At 34.7% G+C, this 21,711-nt stretch overlaps 1 protein-coding gene across 1 annotated transcript in view; it reads right to left on the reverse strand.

Moving 5' to 3' along the window:
- FER (FER tyrosine kinase) overlaps positions 1-21,711 on the reverse strand; it is a 399,396-nt gene that overhangs the window by 319,425 nt on the left and 58,260 nt on the right. Inside the window, exons 5-6 of the mRNA XM_054589991.1 lie at positions 14,825-14,998; positions 4,888-4,987 (exon numbers count right to left, since the gene is read on the reverse strand). Coding sequence (XP_054445966.1) covers positions 4,888-4,987; positions 14,825-14,998 — 274 coding nt within the window. The remainder of the gene's footprint in view (positions 1-4,887; positions 4,988-14,824; positions 14,999-21,711) is intronic.

Below are 21,711 nucleotides of genomic sequence, written 5' to 3' on the forward strand. Positions count from 1 at the left end.
AATCACTCAATCAAATGATGCTGTAGAATAATAACCTCCTCAAAAAGAAACAAAAACAAAGGCTGATCTTTGACAATATTAATAAAATTGATAAACTTTTAGCCAAAATGATTAAGAAAGAGAGAAGGCACAAAGTACCAATATTAAGAATGAGAAAGGAAATGTCACCACAAGTTCTACAAATATAGAAAGGTGAATAAAGGAATATTGTAAGCAACTTGATACCAATAAATTCAACAACTTAAATGAAGTGAACAAAATCCTTAAAAGATGTAAACTGCTAAAATTCAAACAAAATGAAACAGATAAACCAAATAGCTATCGCAGTTAAAGAAATTGAACTTGTAGTTTTAAAACCTTCACAAAAAGAAAAAAAATAAAAATAAATGGATTCAGGTGGCTTCACAAGTGAATTCTACCAATATTTCAGAAATACTACCTGTAGAACTCAAACTGTTTTAGAAAATTGGAGAAGGTAATAATTCAGAGGAGAGCATTACCCTTATATGGAAATGAGACAAAGATATTACAAAACAAACAAAAGATATAGATGACAATTATAAGGAAAAACTTAAGCCAACCATCTCCAACAATATAAAAAATGATAATACATCATATCCAAGAGGAACCATCAATCCAGGAATGTCATAATATTTGAAACATATGAAAGTCAATCAAAATAATTCACCATATTAAACCAAAAAGAAGGGGAAAAAATGTCATCTCAATAGGTACAGAGATAGCATTTGACAAAATCCTACATCCATTCTAAAGTATGAACAGAAATGAATTTTTTCAATCTGATTTTTAAAAATCTTTGAAAAACTACTCCTAACATCATACTTAATGATGGCAGACTTTCCCCCAAGTTCAGGAACAAGGAAAACATGTTTGCTCTTTCTACTTCTTAGTGAGCATATCTAGGACAATTAACAAGAAAAAAAAAAAAGGAGACATCCAGAATGAAAAGGAAAAGTAAAACTCTTTTTTCATAGAATATATGATCCTGTAGGAGTTCTTTCTGAAAAGTCATTTACTTTTTATAAGGATGATGCGATAGCAAATTTTCCCAACATTTATAGGCATTTACGTCACAACCTTAGTTCAGAGACAAACTACATGAATTCACAAAGTTGTCTGATGGCTAAACCATCTGTTTAACCAACCAAAGTGTTCATAACTCAATCTATAATAAAAAGTAAAACCTGTATATTTTGCATTCAAGAACTTGTTATTCTAAAACTCAACACTGCCATCAAGAAACAATATAAATGCGAAGAATCCTGAAACATGAATACAAAAAACTATATGCACCCCTATGTTCATAACAGCACTATGTATAATAACCAAGATCTGGAAATGGCCTAAGCACCTAGTAGTAGATGAGTGGATAAAAAAAGCTGTGGTACATTTACACAATGGAATACTATGCAGTAGTAAAAAAAAAAAAAGATGTAATTCTTACATTTTGTAACAGCATGGACAGACCTGGAGAATATTATGCTAAGTGAAATAAGCCAGTGAAAGACAAATACTACATGATCTCACTTATATGTGGAATCTAATGAACACAATAAACTAATGAACAAAATAGAAACATAAGCATAAATACATAGAACAAACTGACAGTGTCCAGAGGGGAGGGAGGAACTGGATGAAAGATGGTGATGAGATTAATGAAAGAACACGCATACATGACCCATGGATGGATGGGGACAACAATATGGGGGCTGACTGAGGGAGGGAAGGGGGTAGGGCTGAGTGGAGGTAGGAAGGAAAGAAAGCAGGAACAACTGTAACAGCATAAACAATTTTTTAAAAAGAAACAATATAAATTATTAACTTCAGATCAATAAGCTATAATTATTATGGTTGTTCTCCATGCACATGTTGTAAACAATAATCAATAGACTAATGTCCAGGAAATAGTCAATAAACAGATATATATAGCCAAAAAATAGACTAATGTCCAATAGTCCAAATCGATTTAATATAAACATCTGTCCACTCAATACAGTACAGAGCAAAACCAATTCAATATTTAATCCATAGTTTAAAAAATTAAAACAATGCTATATTCATTTTTCCAAATGAGCTTTTATTTTACATTAGACTGAACATAAATTAATGCCCTACTGGAAAGAATTTCTAACATCCAAAATTTAAAGTATTTTGTGTAATCCATCCAGCAGGAGTCAGTAGTTTCGCATTTCAACACTAACACGGCCTTCCTGCTGATCTACTGCCTCTGCTGAACCTCAGGCTGCAGTAACTGAGCCTGTGACGCAGAACTCATTTTGATCAAATCCAGAATTTAACCCTTACTATAAGAATTACTTCCAGGCCCTGTCTCTCACAAAGCCTTGTCCTCTCCAGCTGGATGCTATATGTCAGACTGGGCTTCTCCAAGAGCTCCTAATATTTAAATAATCTCTGGATGCCAGAGCCAGGGCTTGGGCATTCACTGCGCGCGCCCCCCAGTGCCTAGCACCCATTCCAAAGGGCCCTGGTCTGACCTGTCCAGATGAACTAAGGTTCTGACATAAAGCCTATAAATACTGGAATGTTTGCCATCCCATTATCTTTATTATGACTAAATAACTTCACAAAAGAACCTCTGTTTCCATGTTAAATATAGAAGCAGTTTGAAAACAGAAACAAAGTTTTCAGAAATACAATTTCATACTTTTTCATGTAAACATGAAATTTACATATGCCTCAAGCATAATACTTACATAAGAACTTATTTTTAAAAATATATATCTTATAGGTTATAAATTGAATTAAAAGAAATAATTAAATTCTTGAAAATACAAAAATACTGTCATTAATATCTTTAGAAAAAGAAATGTAAATAAGTTCACATATTTTAACACAGGAAATTAAATCATATAATCACTTAATACCAATTAAAACTTCAGTTTTGAGATTTTTCTCATTGCCTTCCTACTATTAGTACAACACTAGTGTTTCATCTAGATCAAAAGTAATAAAGAACAATTATTGTCTGTAATTTTTGATAAAATAAGCACTAGGTGAAGAACTGTTTAAAACTTTGTAATATCACAATTAGATTTCAATTTTTAAACAAAAATAAAATAATATCATTAAAAACCGGTATCAAGACTTGGGAGTGGTTTTTATTTCTTTTCCTAATTATTCTTCAAGATACACACCTAGTGTAAAATACTTAGTATAGGTGGACTATAATACAGCTAAATTAAGTCATCATTTGCTCTGGGTGAATTTAAATATGATTATTTACAATAAGGGCACTAATTTGAGAATGCTAGCCAGGCATTAAGTAATGAATTTTATAAAATCAACTATTTTGACAGATTGAGTAGTAATTAAGTATCTTTGACATATTGAGTAGTAATGTTATGCACAAAACTATTTCTGAACTATTCTTAATGGCTGAGCAAAGCATACCTTGTATATAAGCTATATTTTCAAAGAGGATAAGACTTGGAGTTTCCAAGTTAGAATATCAACTAAAAATGAGTGAGCTACGAAATACTGTTTCAATCAGAGTAACTTAAAAATAGAAAGTGCTTGGTAAATACTTATTGATTATCTAAGGAACTTTTAAAAATAACAAAGTAATAATAATTAGGCTTGAATATGAAGTTTAAAAGTCTATAAAATAATCACACAATGTTAGAATTTAATCCAACACTACCTGACTCCAAAGTCCGTGTCATTTTTTCTTTTTTTTCACTTAATAACAGGTAATTAAATCACAAAAGCATTTTAAAAGACATATTTATATTAGTAAAGAGATCATAATCTCAAAGTAATGGTTGAAGTACATGAAAAATAACACTATGAACATAGATTCACCATCCCTAAAAAGCAACAGAAACACTGTGAGAAGCAGAAACATGAAATAAATGTGAGAGAAGTGAGGGAAACATAAAACAGATGCTGAAGAAAAGACGGGGATAGGAGGAAGGGTGAGGGAGAAAAGGGCAGAAAAAGAGGGACAGAGAGAAGGAACAAGGGAAAGAAGCAGGGACAAGCAAAGTAAGCAGGGAGCTATCAATAGAAAGAGAGGATGAACTAAGGAAAGGAGGGAGGGAGAACTACATCCAAATCAGTATCTCTTCTGGCCTACTAAAATAAACAAAAACAGTGTTTTCATTGTGCAAGATACATCCCAATGTAGGATATGTTTATTTAATTTATCTACAAAAAATAACAAGATAATACACAAGAAAAAGACAGAAAAAATACATTAATAAAGGAGAAAGGTAAATTTAAGAGGCAAACATAAATAGCTTCTAAGAAAGCTTACATTTAGCCAGAGAGAAATATTAAAAACTCCAACTTTTATAATATAAAAAAATCAAAATATGAAAACTGTTTAGCTACATTTCAAGAGTATACCCATAAATCTGTTAAAACATTGGTTTCTCTTTCCATTTCCTTACAAACTGTCTGATGAAACCTTTAGGACACGGCAGACACATAAAATTAAGCTATAAAGGCAAAATAATGTTATAAAATGATCTTGTGATTTTAATTGCTTTTAAGTACCATAGGTTAAAATGGGATTAAAAAGGCTTCTAAACAAATATAACCTTATTTTTCTTATTTATTACTCACTAATTAACTAAACTTTATGCTAGAGATAAATTTAAACACTCCTTGCATTCTATTACACAAGTGCTATGTAATTCCATTTAGTATGCACTATTCAAAAATATTATGCATCATTTTATTAAAAAAGAATTATTACATAATTTCACAATCAGTCTATTTTGCTTTACCTTCGTATTTTTTTAATGTGTCTAAGTGGAATCATTCCACTATTCATAAAGATAGCTTTCAAATGATTAAAATAAAAATCACTAAAATAAATATTTTTTCATAATTTTGCCATACCTTTAGCTAAAGCTTCTTTATATTTCTCTTTGGCAGAATTCATTTCTTTTATTAATTGTCTATAGCTGGATTTTAATTTCTCTAATTCTGTCTTTGTAACCTGTCAAAAAAAGAAATGCAAAAAGAAAATTAAATTTACATGGTCAAGATCTTAAGATCCAAAACATTAATTAATGTATTTTACTGCTTTATGGGTCAGAGTTGCTCTTTAACCTACAATTATAGAAAGTAAATTAAAAATTACTTTAGAAATCAGTGATAAATTCAACAGCATATTAAAAAATTCTCAAAAAGAAAAGCAAATCAATAAACAGAGCTGTAGTCAAGCCCTTGCCAGTGAGGTTCAGTTGGTTAGGTCTCATTCCATAAATCCAAAGGTCACTGGTTTGATTCCCATGGGTTGCAGGTTTGGTCCCTGTCAGGGCATGTATAAAAGTCAACCAATCAATGCTGCTCTCTCACGTCGATTGGTGTTCTCACATCAATGTTTCTCTCCCTCTCCTTCTCCTTCCCTTCCCCTCTCTCACCCTCTCTCGAAAGGAGGGTAAGGGATTAGTCAAAGAACATGTATGAGTGACCCGTGGACATGGACTGACTGTGGGGGAATGACTGTGGGAGCAGCGGGGAGAGGTGTGCTGAGCAGAGGAGGGCAAAGGGGGAAAAATTGGGACAACTATAATAAAATAAATAAGAATAAAAATAAAATGAAATGAAATTTTTTGAATGAAAAAATGTACTTGGATGAGGTTAAAAAAAAGAAGAAAGAAACAGTGCTGTAGTCATCTAAAATTTAAAACTAATAAATTAATTTGCTTATTTTAACTGCACAGAGAACCTCTGAGTTGCTGTAATTTTTTTTTTTGTCAACTAACATGATTTTTATTTTGACATTGTAGTATCTCTGAAAAGAAGATGCATCTAACAGTTACTATTGGCCAAGCAACAATCATAAGTGGTCATTACATGCATGCATGAATTTGATTATTATTTCTAAAGAAAGACTAGACAAGTGCAAGTCCTTAACTCTATGTTTTCCAAAAAACTTCTGGTATAGCTTCTAAGTAGACAAAGAATTCTGCCGTATGATAGCAAAAGGGACATAAGCAACTTGGAAGATAACCTCAGAGCCCACTTCTAACAAATAATGCATCACCATCGTTCCTGTTGGTGCAAAGGACAACACTGTGTAAATAAACAAAAATATCAACAACTATAATGTAGATATAGATGAGTACAAATCATTCCCTTTTTAAAAAATACCTCACTGGTTAACTTTATCAACTTTATTTTTTAGACCAGTTTTACTTTCACAGCAAAACTGAGCATAAAGTACAGAGATTTTCCACACACATTCCACCCTACCCCCCCATATACGCATTGTCTCCCCCAGTAGCAACATCCCCCACAAGAGCATTTGTTACAAGTGACCATCCTAAAATGAAACATCACTGTCACCCACTTCCTTACTATACTTTAGGTTTCGTTCTTAGTGCTGTACATTCTATGGGTTTGGACTGACATTGTGGTATCATACAGAGTAGTTCATTGTCAAAATCCTCTGTGCTCTACCTATTCACCTCTCTCTCTCTCTCCTCTAATTCCTGGCAACAACTGATCTTTTTTTTTAATTTTATTTTTCAATACCAGGTTACATTCGATATTATTTTATGTTAGTTTCATAGTGGTTAGATAATCATATACTTTAAAAAGTGAGCCCTCCAATATTTCAAGTGCCCACCAGGAACCACTACTGATCTTTTTACCATTTTCACTGTTTTTCCTTTCCCAGAATATCATACAGTATTACATTCAAATGATATTCAGCCTTTTCAGATTGGATTCTTTCACTTGGTAATATGCATTTAAGGTTCTTCCATGTCTTTTTTGTGGCTTAGTAGCTCATTTCTTTTGAACGCTGAATAATATTTCATTGTCTAGATGTACCACAGTTTATCCATTTACCTAGTAAAAGATATCTTTGTTGCTTCTAAGTTTAGGTATTACCAATAAACTTACTATAAACATCCATGTGAGGGGGCTTCTGTGTGGACATAAGTTTTCATCTCCTTTGAATAAATATCAAGGAGTGTGATTGCTGGATCCTATGGCAAGAGTATGTTTACTTCTGCCCTGACCAGTGTGGCTCAGCTGTTAGGGCTTCACCCTGCAAACTGAAAGATTGCCAGTTCAATTCCTGGTCTGGGCAAACGCCTGGGTTGTGGGTTTGGTCCCAGGATGGGGCTCATACGGAAGACATCCATTTGATGTTTCTCTCTCACACAGGTGTATCTCTCCTTCTCTTTCTCCCTCCCTTCCCCATCACTAAAAATAAATAAACAAATACAATCTTTTTTTAAAACAGTATGTTTACTTTTATTAAAAAATGTCAAGCAGTCTTCCAAAGTGGCTGTGCCCTTTTGTACTCCCGTCAGCAAAGAATGAGAGTCTCTGTTGCTCCACATCTCACCAGCATTTGGTGTTGTCAGTGTTCTGGAGTTTGGTCATTCTCAGAAGTGTGCAGTGGTGTCTCATTGTTCCTTCAAATTGTATTTCCCTAATGACATATGATGGGCAGCATCTTTTCATGCACTTATTTGCAATCTGTATATCTTCTTTGGTCCAGTGCCTGTTAAAGTTTTGGCCCCAAATCAGGTTTTTTGTTCTCCTACTTTTAAGAGTTCTTTCTATATTTTTAGACAACAGTCCTTTATCGTATGTGTCTTTTGCAAATATTTTCTCCCAGTCTATGGCTTATATTTTCATTCTTTTGACACTGTCTTAGCAGAACATAAGTTTTTAAGTTTCATGAAGTTCATCTTATTGATTAATGGATTATACCTTTGGTGTTGTATCTAAAAAGTCACCATTATACCAAGGTCAGCTAAGTTTTCTCCTATGTTATCTTCTAGGCATTTTGTAGTTCTGTTTTGCAATAAGGTCTGTGATCCACTTTGAGTTAATTCTCACAAAGGATATAAGGTCTGTGTCTAGATTTATTCTGCATATGGATAGACATCCAATTATTCCAGCATCACTTGTTTGCAATAATATATTTTTCTGCTGTGTTGACTTTGCCCCTTTGTCAAAGATCCGTTGACTGTATATATGTGGATATATTTGGGGGCTCTATATTCTGTTCCATTGACCTATTTGTCTTTTTATCTATGGTCTTATGCAAAATCCAAACTATTAATATAATAAATCTTGAAGTTTGGTAACAACAGTCCTCTGACTTTGTTCTTTTCTTCAAAATTATTGTCTCTTCAGGTCTTTTGTTTGTCCATACAAACTTTAGAGTCAGTTTCTCAATATCCATAAAATAACTTGCCAGGATTTTCCTTGCAGCTGTGTTGAATCTATACAGCAAGTTAGAAATAACTGACATCATCACAATATTTAGACTTCTCACACATTAACGTAGCATACCTCTCAAATTATTTTTTGATTCTTTGATTCTCTCATCATAGTTTTGTCATTTTGGTCCTACAAGTCTTATACATACTTTGTTAGATTTATACCTAAGTATTTCATTTTGGGGAGTGTTAATGTATATGATATTTTGTTGTTAATTGCATATCATCTTGTTCATTGTGTGCTGGTCTATAGAAAAGCAATTGACTTTTGTACGCTAACATTGTATCCTGCAACCTTGCTATAGCACTTAGGTCCAAGAGTTTCTGTGTCTATTCTCTTGGATTTCCTACATGGACAATCATGTCAGCTGTGAAAAAAGACAGCTTTATTTATTCATTCCCAACCTGCATACCAATTATTTCTTTTTCTTATCTTACTGCATTAGCTAGATGTCCAGTATGATGCTAACAAACTGGTAAAAGGGACATCCTTGCTTTGCTCCTGGATTAATGATAGAATTTCAAATTTCTCACAGTTAACCTACATATGTAGGTTTTTGTACATATAATTTATCAAATTTATGAAGAGTTTTTCCCATGAATGGGTGTTGAATTTTGTCACATGCTTTTTCTGCATTTATTCACATAATCATCTTATTTTTCTTTTATTAATCTGTTTACATGATGGTTTCCATTCATTCATTTTTAAATGTTGAACCAACCCCATACCTGATACACATCCTAATTGATCATAGTGTATAATTTTTATGATACATTGTTGAATTTGAGTTCCTAATAGTTAAGGATTTTGATGTCTATGATCATGAGAGGTATGAATCTGTAGTTTTCTTTTATTCTAATAGTTTGTCTGGTTTGGGGATTAGAATAATGCTGACCTAATAGAATGAATTAGGAAGTTTCTCTCTTTATATCTTCTCAATGAGTTTGTAGAAAATTGGTATAATATTTTGCTTAAAAGTTTGACAGAATACACCAGTGAACCCATCTGAGCCTAGTAATTCTGTTTTGGAAGGTTACTAATTATTGATTTAATTACTTTAATAGATGTTTGCCTAATCAGATTGTCTATGTCTTCTCATGTGAGTTTTAGCAGATTGTGTCCTTCAAGGAATTGGCGCATTTCTCTACATTATCAAATTTGTAATCATAGAGTTATTGTTCATAATATTCCTTCATTATCCTTTACTATCCATGGGATATGCAGCAATGTAATCTGTACTATATATTGTATTTTTGTTAGACAGCTAAAGGCTTACTGATTTTATTGATCTTTTCAAAAAATCAGGTTTTTGTTTTGTGGAGTTTTCTCTGTTGATTTCCTGTTTTCATTTTCATGAATTTCTGTTCCAATTTTTATTATTTCTTTTCTTCTGCTTACTCTGACTTCAGTTTGCTCTTCTTTTTCTAGTATCCTAACGTAGCAGATTAGATGACTGATTTCACTGAGTTGGCCAAAAAGTCCATATGGTTTCTTCTGTAAAATAAATGACCTGTTTTTCACTTTTACCACTATTTTCATTGACTTGGATATTTTAAGTATGTTGGCTATCTCCTGCATGGTATACATTGATCGTTCTCAATTAATGTCTCCATTTGATCAGTATCCACTTCAACTGGTCTACCCAACCCTGGAGCATCATCCAGCAAGAAATCTCCAGCATGAAAATTTGCAAACCACTTCTGACACGTTCAATCAGTCACAGCACCTTCTCCACACACTGCACAAATCTTTTTTGTGTGTGTGTCAGTTGCATTTTTACCTTTCTTGAAATAATAAAACATAATATGTAAACATGTTGTGTATTTTTTTCCATCTTCAATATTAAAATACTGCATAAAAACTCAACAATTTTGATAAGATTTTTAAAAAAAGGACACTGACATGACAGCTGCCACAATACAATCTAACAAAATTGTTTCGAATGAAGTTAAAGACAACTGAGAGCTGCTACTGGAGCCATATTATAGGAAAAAACAATTTTTTTTGGCCATCCCAATAGATCTCACTTCTTTACTAATATATTAATTCAATGCTATACATTTCTCTCTGAGCACTGATTTACTGAGTGATACAAACTTAGTTAAGTTTTGTTTTTATTTTTATTTAGTTCAAAAAATTTTTTTAATTTCTCTTAAGATATTTCTTTGGTCTATGTGTTGTTGTTTTTTTAACTGTGTTGTTTAATCTCCAAGTATCTGGGAATTTTCCAGCTATCTTTCCATTACTGATTTGTAGTTTAATTTCATTGTGGTCACAAAGCCAAAACTGTTTGATTTCTTTTAAATTTAAAGATATGATTTATGGTCTAGAATGTGGCCTATCTTGTTGAATCTTCCATGTGAGTTTGAGAAAAATGTATATTCTGCTGTTCTTGCATGAAATAATCCATAGAGGTTCATTATATCTAGTGTATCTAGTTGATTGATGGGATTACATCTTTGCTGATTTTTCTGCCTGCTGGCCCATTTCTCACAGAGGGGTGTTGAAGTCTCCAACTGAAATAGAGAATTCATCTATTTCTCCTTGCAATTCTATTAGTGTTTGCAGTTCTATCAGTACTTTGATGCTATATTGTTAGACACATAAACATTAAGAATTGTTGTCTTCTTAGACAACAAATGATCCCTTTATCATTACGTAATTCCCTTCTTTATCCCTGACAAATCTCATTCTTTTGAAGCCTGTTCTGTTTGAAATTAATATAGCTATCCCTGCTTTCTTTTGAGTAGTGTTAGCATGGTGTATCTTTCTCCATCCATTTACAATTAACCTATGTGTGTCTGTATATTTAAAGTGGGCTTCCTGTGGACAACATATATTTGGGTCTTGTTGCTTTGATCCACTCTGACAATGTCTGTCTTTTAACTGGTTCATTTAGACCACTGATCTTCAAAGCATTTATTGATAAACTTGGATTAATATCTACCACATCTGTTAGTTTCCTATTTGTTACCCTTGCTATTTGATCCTATTTTTGTCTTCTACCCCTATCATGTTTTTTGTGGTTTACATTCAGTATTTCATGATTCCCTTCTCTCTCATTTCTTAGTATATCAGTTATATTTCTTTTTTTTTACTTTTTTAGTGCTTGTCCTAGAGTTTACAATATACCTTTATAACAAATCCAAGTCTACTTTCAAATAACACTATCCTTACAATAACAAAATAATCTTAATTCCTTCCTTCTACCCCTTGTGTCATTGCTGTTATTAAGTTCACTCACTTATAAGCACACATAATCATATGTATGTATGTATATACACACAGATACATACAAGAACATGCATAATTAAATACACTGTTGCTACTATTACTTTTAATGAACTGTAATCTGTTAAATCAATTAAGAATAAGAAAAATTAATTTTTATCTTCACTAATTCCTTCTCTGATGCTCTTCCTTTCTTTACATAGATCTTAGTTATGACCTGTATCATTTTCTTTCTCAGTCTACTGGCAACAAACCCCCTCAATTTTCTCCTTCACTTTTGAAGGAAAATTTCACAGGGTACAGAATTCTAGGCTGGTGTTTTTTTCTTTTTTTCTCTCAACACTTCAAATATTTCATGGTATTCTCTTCTTGCTTTCATGACTTCTGAGAAAGTCAGAAGTAATACTTATATTTGTTCTTCTATATGTAACATTTTTTACTCTGGTTTCTTTCAGGGTTTTGTCTTTATCTTTGATTTTTCTGTAGTTTCAAATAGAAATGCCTAGATGCAGTTTTTGTACTGGTTTTTGTTTTTGGTCATTTATTCTGTTGATTTTCTCTAACCCTTTTGGATATGTCATTTGGTGCCTGATATTAATTTGAAAAAATCTCAGTCATTACTGTTTCAAATATTTCTTCTGTTCCTTTCTCTTTCTTCTCCTGCCATTATTCCCATTACATGTGTTATACCTTTTATAGTTATCTTACAGTTCTTGAAAATGCTGTTCAAGTATTTTCAGTCTTTAGTCTCTTGGATTTTCACTTTTAAAGATTTCTATTGGTAGGTCTTCAAGTTTTGAGATTCTTTCCTCAGTTATATCCAGTCTCCCAATAAGCCCATCAAAGGCATTCTTCACATCTGTTATAGTGTTTTTGATTTCTAACATTTTGCTTGGCTTCTTTCTCAGGATTTTCATCTCTCTGCTTATATTGTCTGTTATTGCATGCTGTCTACTTTATCCATTAGAGCCCTTAACATATAAAACAAAGAGATAGTTGTCTTAAATTCCCAGTGTAATAATTACAATAACCCTGCCATATCTAGTTTTGATGCTTTCTGTCTCTTCCAACTATGTCTTTTGCCTTTTGGTAGGCCTTACCATTTTTTCTTGATTGAGAGGCATGATGTTTTTAGTAAAAGGAACGGATGTAAAAAGGCCTTTACTAAGTGGTGATGAGTTGTCAGGGGAGGGGAAGCATTTTATAGTTTTATGGTGAGGGCTCAGCCTTTTACTAAGCCTGTGTCTCTGGACTGTGGAGGCTACATGTGCTTCTCATCCCCCCATTCCCTTTACATGGGACAGGGTGGCTAGAGTGGGCCAAAGTTGCATATTTCCCTTCCCCCAGGTTGTTAGGCTCTAGTTAAACAATTTCTCCTAAGGGCGGACCTTGTTAAGAACAGAATACTTTGGCATATGGCAAAATGGTTCCTATTCCACTTGCCCTGCCAGGTCCCTGAGACTTTTCTCCAATATTCACAATGACAACCTGGTAGAGATACAGGAGGTAAAACTCCCAAAAGTGTGGGGACCCCTCAATGACTGGGTCCTCCTGAAGTTTTTAACTGTCAGAGTTGTCCATAGTGAGTCTCCAGAATTTGCCCACTACCATTCCAGCTTTTCTGTACCTGGCACTGGTTCCCAAGGAGGGTGCTGCTCTCTTAAGCTGTGATTCACTACATGGACTTGGTCTCTCTAATTTTGGTGGTATCCATCTGCCCTGTGACTTCACTTCTCTTATAAATATAAGAAGTGTTGTTAATTTTTCAATTTTTTGCCTTTTACTTGTTTGAATAAAGTGGCAATTCCAAACTTTTTACATGCTAGACCAAAACTGGAAATATTAACTTTTGATGGTGCTAAAGAACCTATTCATTATTCTGCAAGCTGGCAAGTTAATAGAAAAAAAAAAAGCATTTATTCTGTCTTCCATATATAAGCTATACCTCAGGGTAACCAAATAGTAGATCAAGGAAAACTCTTTATTGAAAAATTCTTGCTAATAATTGGATTAAGAATAATAGAAGAAAAATCTTGCCATTTTACAACCCCCACCATAATAATAAATTAAGCAGTGAACGTTGATTGTTTCTAAAAATATTAGAGGAAAAGCTGAGGGGAAACTTTATTAATAATAGATTGATCAGGCTTGCAAAACTAGAACATATTAGTCAAGTTCCACATCACAAAAAAAAACAAACAAACAGAGACAGACATTATATACCACCTGATATAAAACAAGAGAAAGTCTATACCAACACCTGTGATATCTACTTGCCCAAAATAAACAGAAGGAATCTTATCAAGCCTTTAGACCTAACTTCCAGTTTACAGGAAAATCAGAGAATGAAGGAATATTTAAAATCACAACACAAGATGCTAACAACAAAATCCAAAAAAGAAAAAGAAAATTCGATTCTATAGAACAAATTACGCAATTTCTTCCACAAATAAATGGCATTTTAAAGAGGGGGGAGGGCAATACACATTAAAGAGAATTTTTGAATGCAATATGTGGGCCATGTTTGGATCTTGATTTAAAATAAACAACTGTAAAAAGCATTTAGACAACAATCATTTGAACACAGTCAGGATATTTAATAACATTAAAAATTATTGTTATTTTTATATAGAGATTAATAATATAATTGTTTTATTAAAAGAGTACATTTTAGCAAAATATACTAAAACATTTATGAATAAAATAATATCTGGAATTTTCTTTAGAATGATCTGGTATAGAAGAAACAGATGAAAAAATGCATAATGTGGGTGAAAGGGTAAATGGGAGTTCATTTTAGTATTCTCTCTTTTGTACATTTGCAAATTTTCATAATTAAAAATATTGCAAACATTATCCAGGGGAGATACTCTGAAGATGGAGAAAGTTTTTAAATGTCTTAATTTATTTTGCTTATATTTTCATTTTTATTTTATGCATAGTGTTATGTGATAAATTTTTTTAAAGCCTAAAAGATCTATTTCAATTAGTGGAAATAAAAATAAAAATTCTAACTAATAAAAGCATTGGATCATAGTTTAATTGGCAGTATTTTTTCTTTTGTAGGAGTATATAAAGTAACAGTATATCTTATAGTCAATGTCTTATATTCAAAAAATAACATATTACTTATTGAGAGAGAGAGAGAGATACATTGCTTGGTTGCCTCCAGTACACGCCTCGACTGGGTACCCAACCCGCTACCTTTTTGGTGTACAGGGCAACACTCCAACCAATGGAGCTACCTACCAGGAATGGAGTAAATCATTTTTACAAGTCAAACAGAATAAGAAATATTTCTCAGTGAATTTAAAAATCAGTTAAAGAAAAATTTGAGAATGGAAAGACAAACCTTGATCATCTCTGCCTCTATCTGCTGATGAACACTTATATAACTTTTCTTCACCTGCTGCTTGTCTTTGATCATCATGGTGAGCCTGTGCAAGGGTCCGGAATTTAGGTCCTCTGCATGTGTCTTCATTATCCTACTAAGTTGTTCCGTCTGATGAATCATAAGTAGCCAAGACTTTTAAAAACATAAAGAAATAAAATTAGCATTGTATTAGAAGCCTGCATTCAGCTATGCTTTAAGTGTTCAAGAAGTTTAAATATTTTGTTTTACATGAATTATTACATTAATATAAAAATAGCAGGTTTCTGGCCAAGGTGCATATTTAACATCTTCAACTTTTCACAACTATACTTTTTAAGTTCGAATCTTCAAAAGTAATCTGAGACTATGCTGAATACTAAGAAAAGGAGTAAGGGACTCCACACTTGAAGTCTTCTGTTTGATTTTCTACACACTGATATATTTTTTCTGCTCATACCATTCTAATTCCTCAGTAAGGTCACCATTTCCTAATGTAACAGAATTTTCCCATCTTCATTCTAAATCAATCAATCTCACTCTCTCTCTCTCTCTCTCTCTGTCTCTCTCTATCTGTCTCTCTCTGTCTCTCTGTCTCTCTCTCTCTCTCTCTCTGTTTCTCTCTCTCTCTGTCTCTCTCTTCCTCTCTCTCTCTCTCTTGCATCTGATCATACTGACTTACTTCTTCCTGATACTCTTCTATTTTGGCTTGCATGAGTCCTTATCTTCCCATATACCAAACTGTCTTCCTCCCTTCCTAAAAATACTTTCTCAATCTTTCCACCTGGTCTTCTTTTGCTGCTTAGGTCTTAAATAAAGGCATTCTCTGGATTTCTAGCTGTAGTCTTTCCCTTTTCTTAATAAGTACCATTAGCTCTCAGTGGTTTTTCCAGCACAATACATTGCCTCTATAGCAGAGACAAAAAAGGGTGGGTTTCAACAAGTGGGCATACGGATACTGCTGGAAAAAAAAGTTCTTTGTGATTAGACTCTCCATCTTATAAATTCTGTAAAAAAAGTAACAGAGGAATGCTTTTCACTATTGGTCTTCAAAATTCTATTGAGAAAAAATTATTGGAGTCTAACCACAGTTAGTGAGGATCCACATTAAAGATACAAAAAATAAACAAGATATGGTTTCAGATTCTTACAAAACTAGTATTTCTACTCATACTTTTTTCCTACTCTAATACTTTTGATATGTAAATGAACAGAATTATTCTCTTTCAGTTAGTATTCCAATGTAATCCTAAAGCAAAATTATAACCTAAAGAAATTCTTAGTCACAGTCAAAACTCTCCAAGGTCTGAGTTGGTAATCTTGTTTTTAATACTGCCATATACATTTCTCAAAAATAAACCTTGTTTAGAGAGGCTGTCATTTTTAGTTTGTTAAATGCTATTATGAATATGAAACAAGACATGTGGCCTATGAACTCATCATATTTACTTTCAAAATCGTAAATCTGTGAAGTACTAACACACTCTTGATACCACAAAGCAATTTAAAACTAACGGAGCTCTTCCATAAAAACCTAAATTTTAACAAAAATGAAAACAACTTCTTAAACTATTCAAAAAAGGGGGATTTAAAAGATAAACTAAATGACCTTAGTAACTCTTGTAGCTTTACCTTTTACATTTAATATTTTCACTCTAAAAAATACAATGTTGGCAAAACCTTCTATAGCATGGGGATAATGTTAAGACTACAAAAAAAAAAGGAGTGGGGAGAGGAATCAGTCTATCTTCATATCTTTCTCTATCTTCATAGTATAAATAATCTCTAAGCGCTTTTTAGCAATAAATTTCTATGATTATATGTCAGAGTTGTTGTAGCCTAGGGGAGAACTTTCCTGGAAGCGAGCATTAAAGACCACAGAACTAGGTCAGACCGCCTTCCTCCTCCCAGAAGGGCACATCTTATGCTTCCTAATAACCCTGTTCACTGCAGTCACTGCAGGAAGTCTAAGCTCTGAGGCATATATTAAAACCCTGACTGTCAAAGCTATATTGATCTCAATGTCTCCTATTCTGGCCCAGGACACTATCTAGAGAATCCTGTGCCCTCAAGAACTCCTTCCTGCTCTGTGATGAGAAAACCCTTTATACCACTTATCAGAACATTTCATTTATCTTCTAGCTTTAGCAGAAACCTGGCTCTATCCTCCTCCCAACCTCCAAACACTGCTAAGAAACATTCCCTCTCTTCCCAAAACAGGTCTCTGCTTCTTAGAAGCCCTGGCCACCCTTCCCCATGAACAATCCATCATCATGTCTTTCTGATTATCTCTCCCACGTCTACAACAAATCCACCCCCTTCTTTTTATAAAAAATGCAATTCAAGTGTCTGCAAACCACAATAAGGCAAGCACAATTAATGAGGTTTGCTTGTAATTAGAAACCTCTAAGGAGACAGAGAAGGGATTTTAAAAAAATACTTGAAGAAAAATGGCTGAAAATATTGAAAACTTGAAAACTAAAACCCACAGATTCAAGAAATTCAATGAACCCAAGCACAAGAACCATGAAAAAACACACTATCAGTACCATATCTGAGCCAAATAGCCTTGGGGCATTCAAATAATATAATATTTTTTATAAACTAGTTACATATATGAAACCCCATCAAGTCAATAACTCATTTTGATGAGTTCCTGGATATCTTATTTTTTCTAATAGAATTTTAAAAATTTTCCCCTGTAAATGCAGCACAAATTGACAATTCTCCTTCCCAGCCTACTTCATGTCACAATATCTAAAACTGCAGATATGTTCTCATCTCATGGAGCTTTTTAAAGAAGCAAATGAGTGAGGATTCTTGGTGAGTCAGCAAGACATGGGTCATCTATCAACGTCAGGAGAATTTCACCTTCTGTAATTAAAGCCTTTCTAACAATGAAGGGGTTGAAATTTTTAACCCCTGTTATTTAAAGTACTATAAATTCTCAGGTTATAAAACATTCCCATGATAACCAAAATGAATCCTGAATAAAATTACTATGTAGACCAAAAAAATATTGAATAAATGTTTTTAAAGTAAAATAGAATTAATATAACCAAAATCAATAATTGGGTTCTAAAGACTGCTGAGTTGCATAGCTCAGTCACTGCCCAATCTCAGAAGAGAGTCATTTCTGAAAACCACATGACTACAATAATATTACTAACGCTATTAAAATGGGTAGGACTAAATATCTAAACACAGATCAACCCAGGAAAACAAACATTACCTTTTCTTTCCTAATACTTTTTCTATCAGCTTTGTAGAATCAGTGCTCCTAAATTCTTTGATTCTTCTTGGGCTTTAAGGACACACTTCTTGTTCTTCCTCAGAACAGTATCCAGAAAGATACCTGGCTAGAATCACCATTACCTATCAGAAGCAAATAACATAACCCCAGCAGCTTCTTCTACCAAAAGTTAGGGGTTGAATTAGAGACCTACAGAGTCTTTTCCAGCTCCAACACCCTGTGATTTTTTTGTATTTAGCTACTTTCCTCTTGACTGTCACCCCTATACACTCCTTGAGTGTTACAGCTCATGTCCACAGAAGATTCCTTTGTTGATCCAGCCCTAGTAGATCTTTGTTAATACCAGGATGGCCTATTTGGAAATTTTAAAGAAAATAGTAAATTTGCAGTTAGGATCCTGGAGATATTTCCTTATTTCCTTCCATTTTTCCGTGTGATACTCATGTTCTCTACTTGTCTGCACCCCATTCCTATTTTCCATCTATGTCCTAGAGAAGTTGTTCTGTCTGTTATTCTCTTATTTTTTAATTCCCCAGGTCTTTTTGACTGGCTCTTTCAGCTCAACATTACTTTAAAAAACAAAGCCCTTCCTTTCCTTTCCTCCCCCAACCCAACCAATGCCTCCAGCTACTACTATGCCTAATCTCTTTTAAAACCCCTCAAATACACTTACTGGTGGAAAAAAGTAAAACTCTGCATTTGCTCTCAGAAGGTGTGAACCAGGCTATGTACTTAGGACATGCCCTTTCTCTGAAGCTCTGTCAAATGAATACTGTTTTCTTCTCTCACATCCTGTGTTATGCAGAACCAAAAAGAGGGGTTAATATTCCCCATTACTTCTCCCCAACTCCACCCATATTAAAGCTAATTCTGATTGTCTAGGTGACCTTCTACTCCACCTCTTTAACATCATCAACCTCCTGTATCCTCATAGGCTTTTTCTTATCTACTCAACACTCAACAGGCAAATATCATCATCTTAAGATGATGTCAGAGAGATAAAATGATCTGTCCAAGGACACACAGCTAATAGAAAAGCTTGGACTCAACCCAAATCTACCTCTTAATGTGAAGACCTGATACAACCTAAGACATGTGAGGGATACGGAAGCATGGGAACATAAGGCCCTTGTCTTAAATATTATTTTGAGAATAACTAAGCTAAATTGATGAGTAGTTTACATACTGGTTAAACATTACAGAGTAATCTTTAATTAATCTGTATTTAGCACTATCATTAAATTAGAAAGTAAGAGCCATAGAGAAAAGCTAACTACTCCTTTTAGGCTACCTACTTTGGTGGCATGAGTAACATCTAAGTAAAGAAGTCCTTCTAGAAGCACAGGCAATAAACTCTCACACATTTCTCTTAGTAATATTTTTTTCCTGATATATCTCCTCAAGCAAGGAAAACAAAAGAAAGAATAAACAAATGGGAGTATATTAAACTAAAAAGCTTATGCACAGCAAAGGAAACCATCAACAAAATGAAAGGCAACCTACTGCATGGGAGAAGATATTCATCAATGAAACACCCAAAAATATTCAAAATTCATAATATGCAAAATTTACAAAGAACTCATACAATTCAACACCAAAAAATAAACAATCCAATTTAAAACATGGGCAGAGGATTTGAATAGACACTTCTCCAAAGAGGACATGCAGATGGCCAATAGACATGAAAAGATGCTCAATGTCACTGATCATCAGAGAAATGAACATTAAACACAGTCTAAGATTATCACCTCACATCTGTCAGAATGGCTATCACCAGTAAATCAACAAACAACAAGTGCTAATGAGGATGCAGAGAAAAGGAAACCTGTGTGCACTGTTGGTAGGAATGTAGATTGGTGCAACCATTATGGAAAGCAGTATGGAGTTTCCTCAAAATATTAAAAATAGAACTATCTTATGACACAACAATTCCAATTCTGAGTGTATATCCAAAGAAATCCAAAAACACTAATTTGAAAAGACATGCAGAGAGATCTAAGGTGGTAGTGGAATAGGTGGAAGTTACACTCACCTCCACCAAACCGGAATTACAACTAAAATAGAGAACGATCTTATAACAAAGGATTTAGAAAAGAAGTGACATCAACATCAAGACCGGTAGGAAGGGCAGAAATGGAAAAAAGGCTGCCACCTGTTGCAACAGGTGGCAGCTGAGATCCTGGGGTCATATCTCAGCTGAAAAGTTTCACCCTGAGAAGTGAGGGTCTCAAACCAACACTGGACTCCCCAGCCCAAAGCACCAGAGCTAGGGAGAGGTCCCTACATAACATCCTGCTGTGAAAATCAGCAGAAATTCACCAGGGAGAGACAGGAATCTGCTGGAGACCCAGACACCTTCTTAAAGGGCCAGTATACAAAATCTCTATTGCAAACATTCACCCTGGGTATCAGCAGACAGAAGGAAAGTAGAGCAAACTAGAGTCATGTTAGGAGAAACTGGGGTGTGTGACTCCAGGGACAGAGCTGAAGATACAGCGGCCAGACTCTCTGTGCTGAGTTCCTCTCCCACACCATAGGTGCCATCTTTCTTGGATGGAGCCCTCCCCTCCATTTGACATCAGCCTGGGGGAATGCAATACCCCCACTCTCTGTATTCCCTATTGCTTCACCTAGAGGAACTCATACCCTACAGTGGTGTCAGCTCCCCGGCCCCATGATGTAGAGGTGGGGGCATTCTCAACGGATCAGTGATTGAGTTATGTGGCTTGGAGGTGGGGGCCATTCCCCCACTTTCCCGTGAGCCTGGCCAGCACCCCCCCATCATGGGATATTCACTAGTGCCACCCTCCAGAATCCTGGCAGGCCCACTGTGCCAAGGTCAGGCTCTCCAGGAGGTCCAGACAGAATCCAGGACAGATTAAGCTGTGTGACTTTAGAACTGGAGCCATGTGCTCTCTAACACCCAAACAGTGAAGAGCCCTCCCTTCACACAGCCAAATCTTGATATGTTTGGGCCCGATAAACTTGCTGCCCTCGCTCTAACTATTCCCTGAGACCCTGTCCCACCACAAAGGTCTGTGGGTATTGGCAGGTGGCAGCTAGCCTTGGTGCAACTGAGCAGCCTCAGATCCAGCATTGAAACCAAGTTTGAACCTCTATTTATCTGGTGAACAGTCATCCCAACCTGGTAATTCATTGAGAATCGACCCATGCAACTGGAGTACAACCAGAGGCTCTTTCAGGGACTAGGCATAACAGGCAGCAGACAAGCGAAGGAAGGCAGAGGCAAGTGGAGGCAGGCAGAGATGGATCTCAGGGTGCCTTATGCCTTTTACTGACCTGCCTCTGGGCTCAGTGCAGAAAAAACCAGCTTTGGTGCACAGGTTGGTCATTCCAATGCATGCCAATGCCCAGGAGAAGCAGGCAAAAACTGTGGATAGCTTTGTAGCCCAAAATTGTTTCCAGGGGCCAGCCATAGGCAACATCTGACACTGACCTGCGCCAGAGTCTCTCCCAAGAGGCCCCAGAAACAACACATTCAGTGGTGAGTTTCAAACAACATCAGAACACAATCCAATTAGCTTCACAAAGGGCACATCCAAAGGCAGATCTCAGGAGGCTCCAGACCCTCCTGAGGCAAATTCCACTCAGTATA

The sequence above is a fragment of the Pteronotus mesoamericanus genome, unplaced genomic scaffold (genome assembly GCF_021234165.1).
Source record: "Pteronotus mesoamericanus isolate MK-2021 breed Mesoamerican mustached bat unplaced genomic scaffold, CSHL_Meso_final scaffold_167, whole genome shotgun sequence".
In the NCBI taxonomy this organism is placed as follows: Eukaryota; Metazoa; Chordata; class Mammalia; order Chiroptera; family Mormoopidae; genus Pteronotus; species Pteronotus mesoamericanus.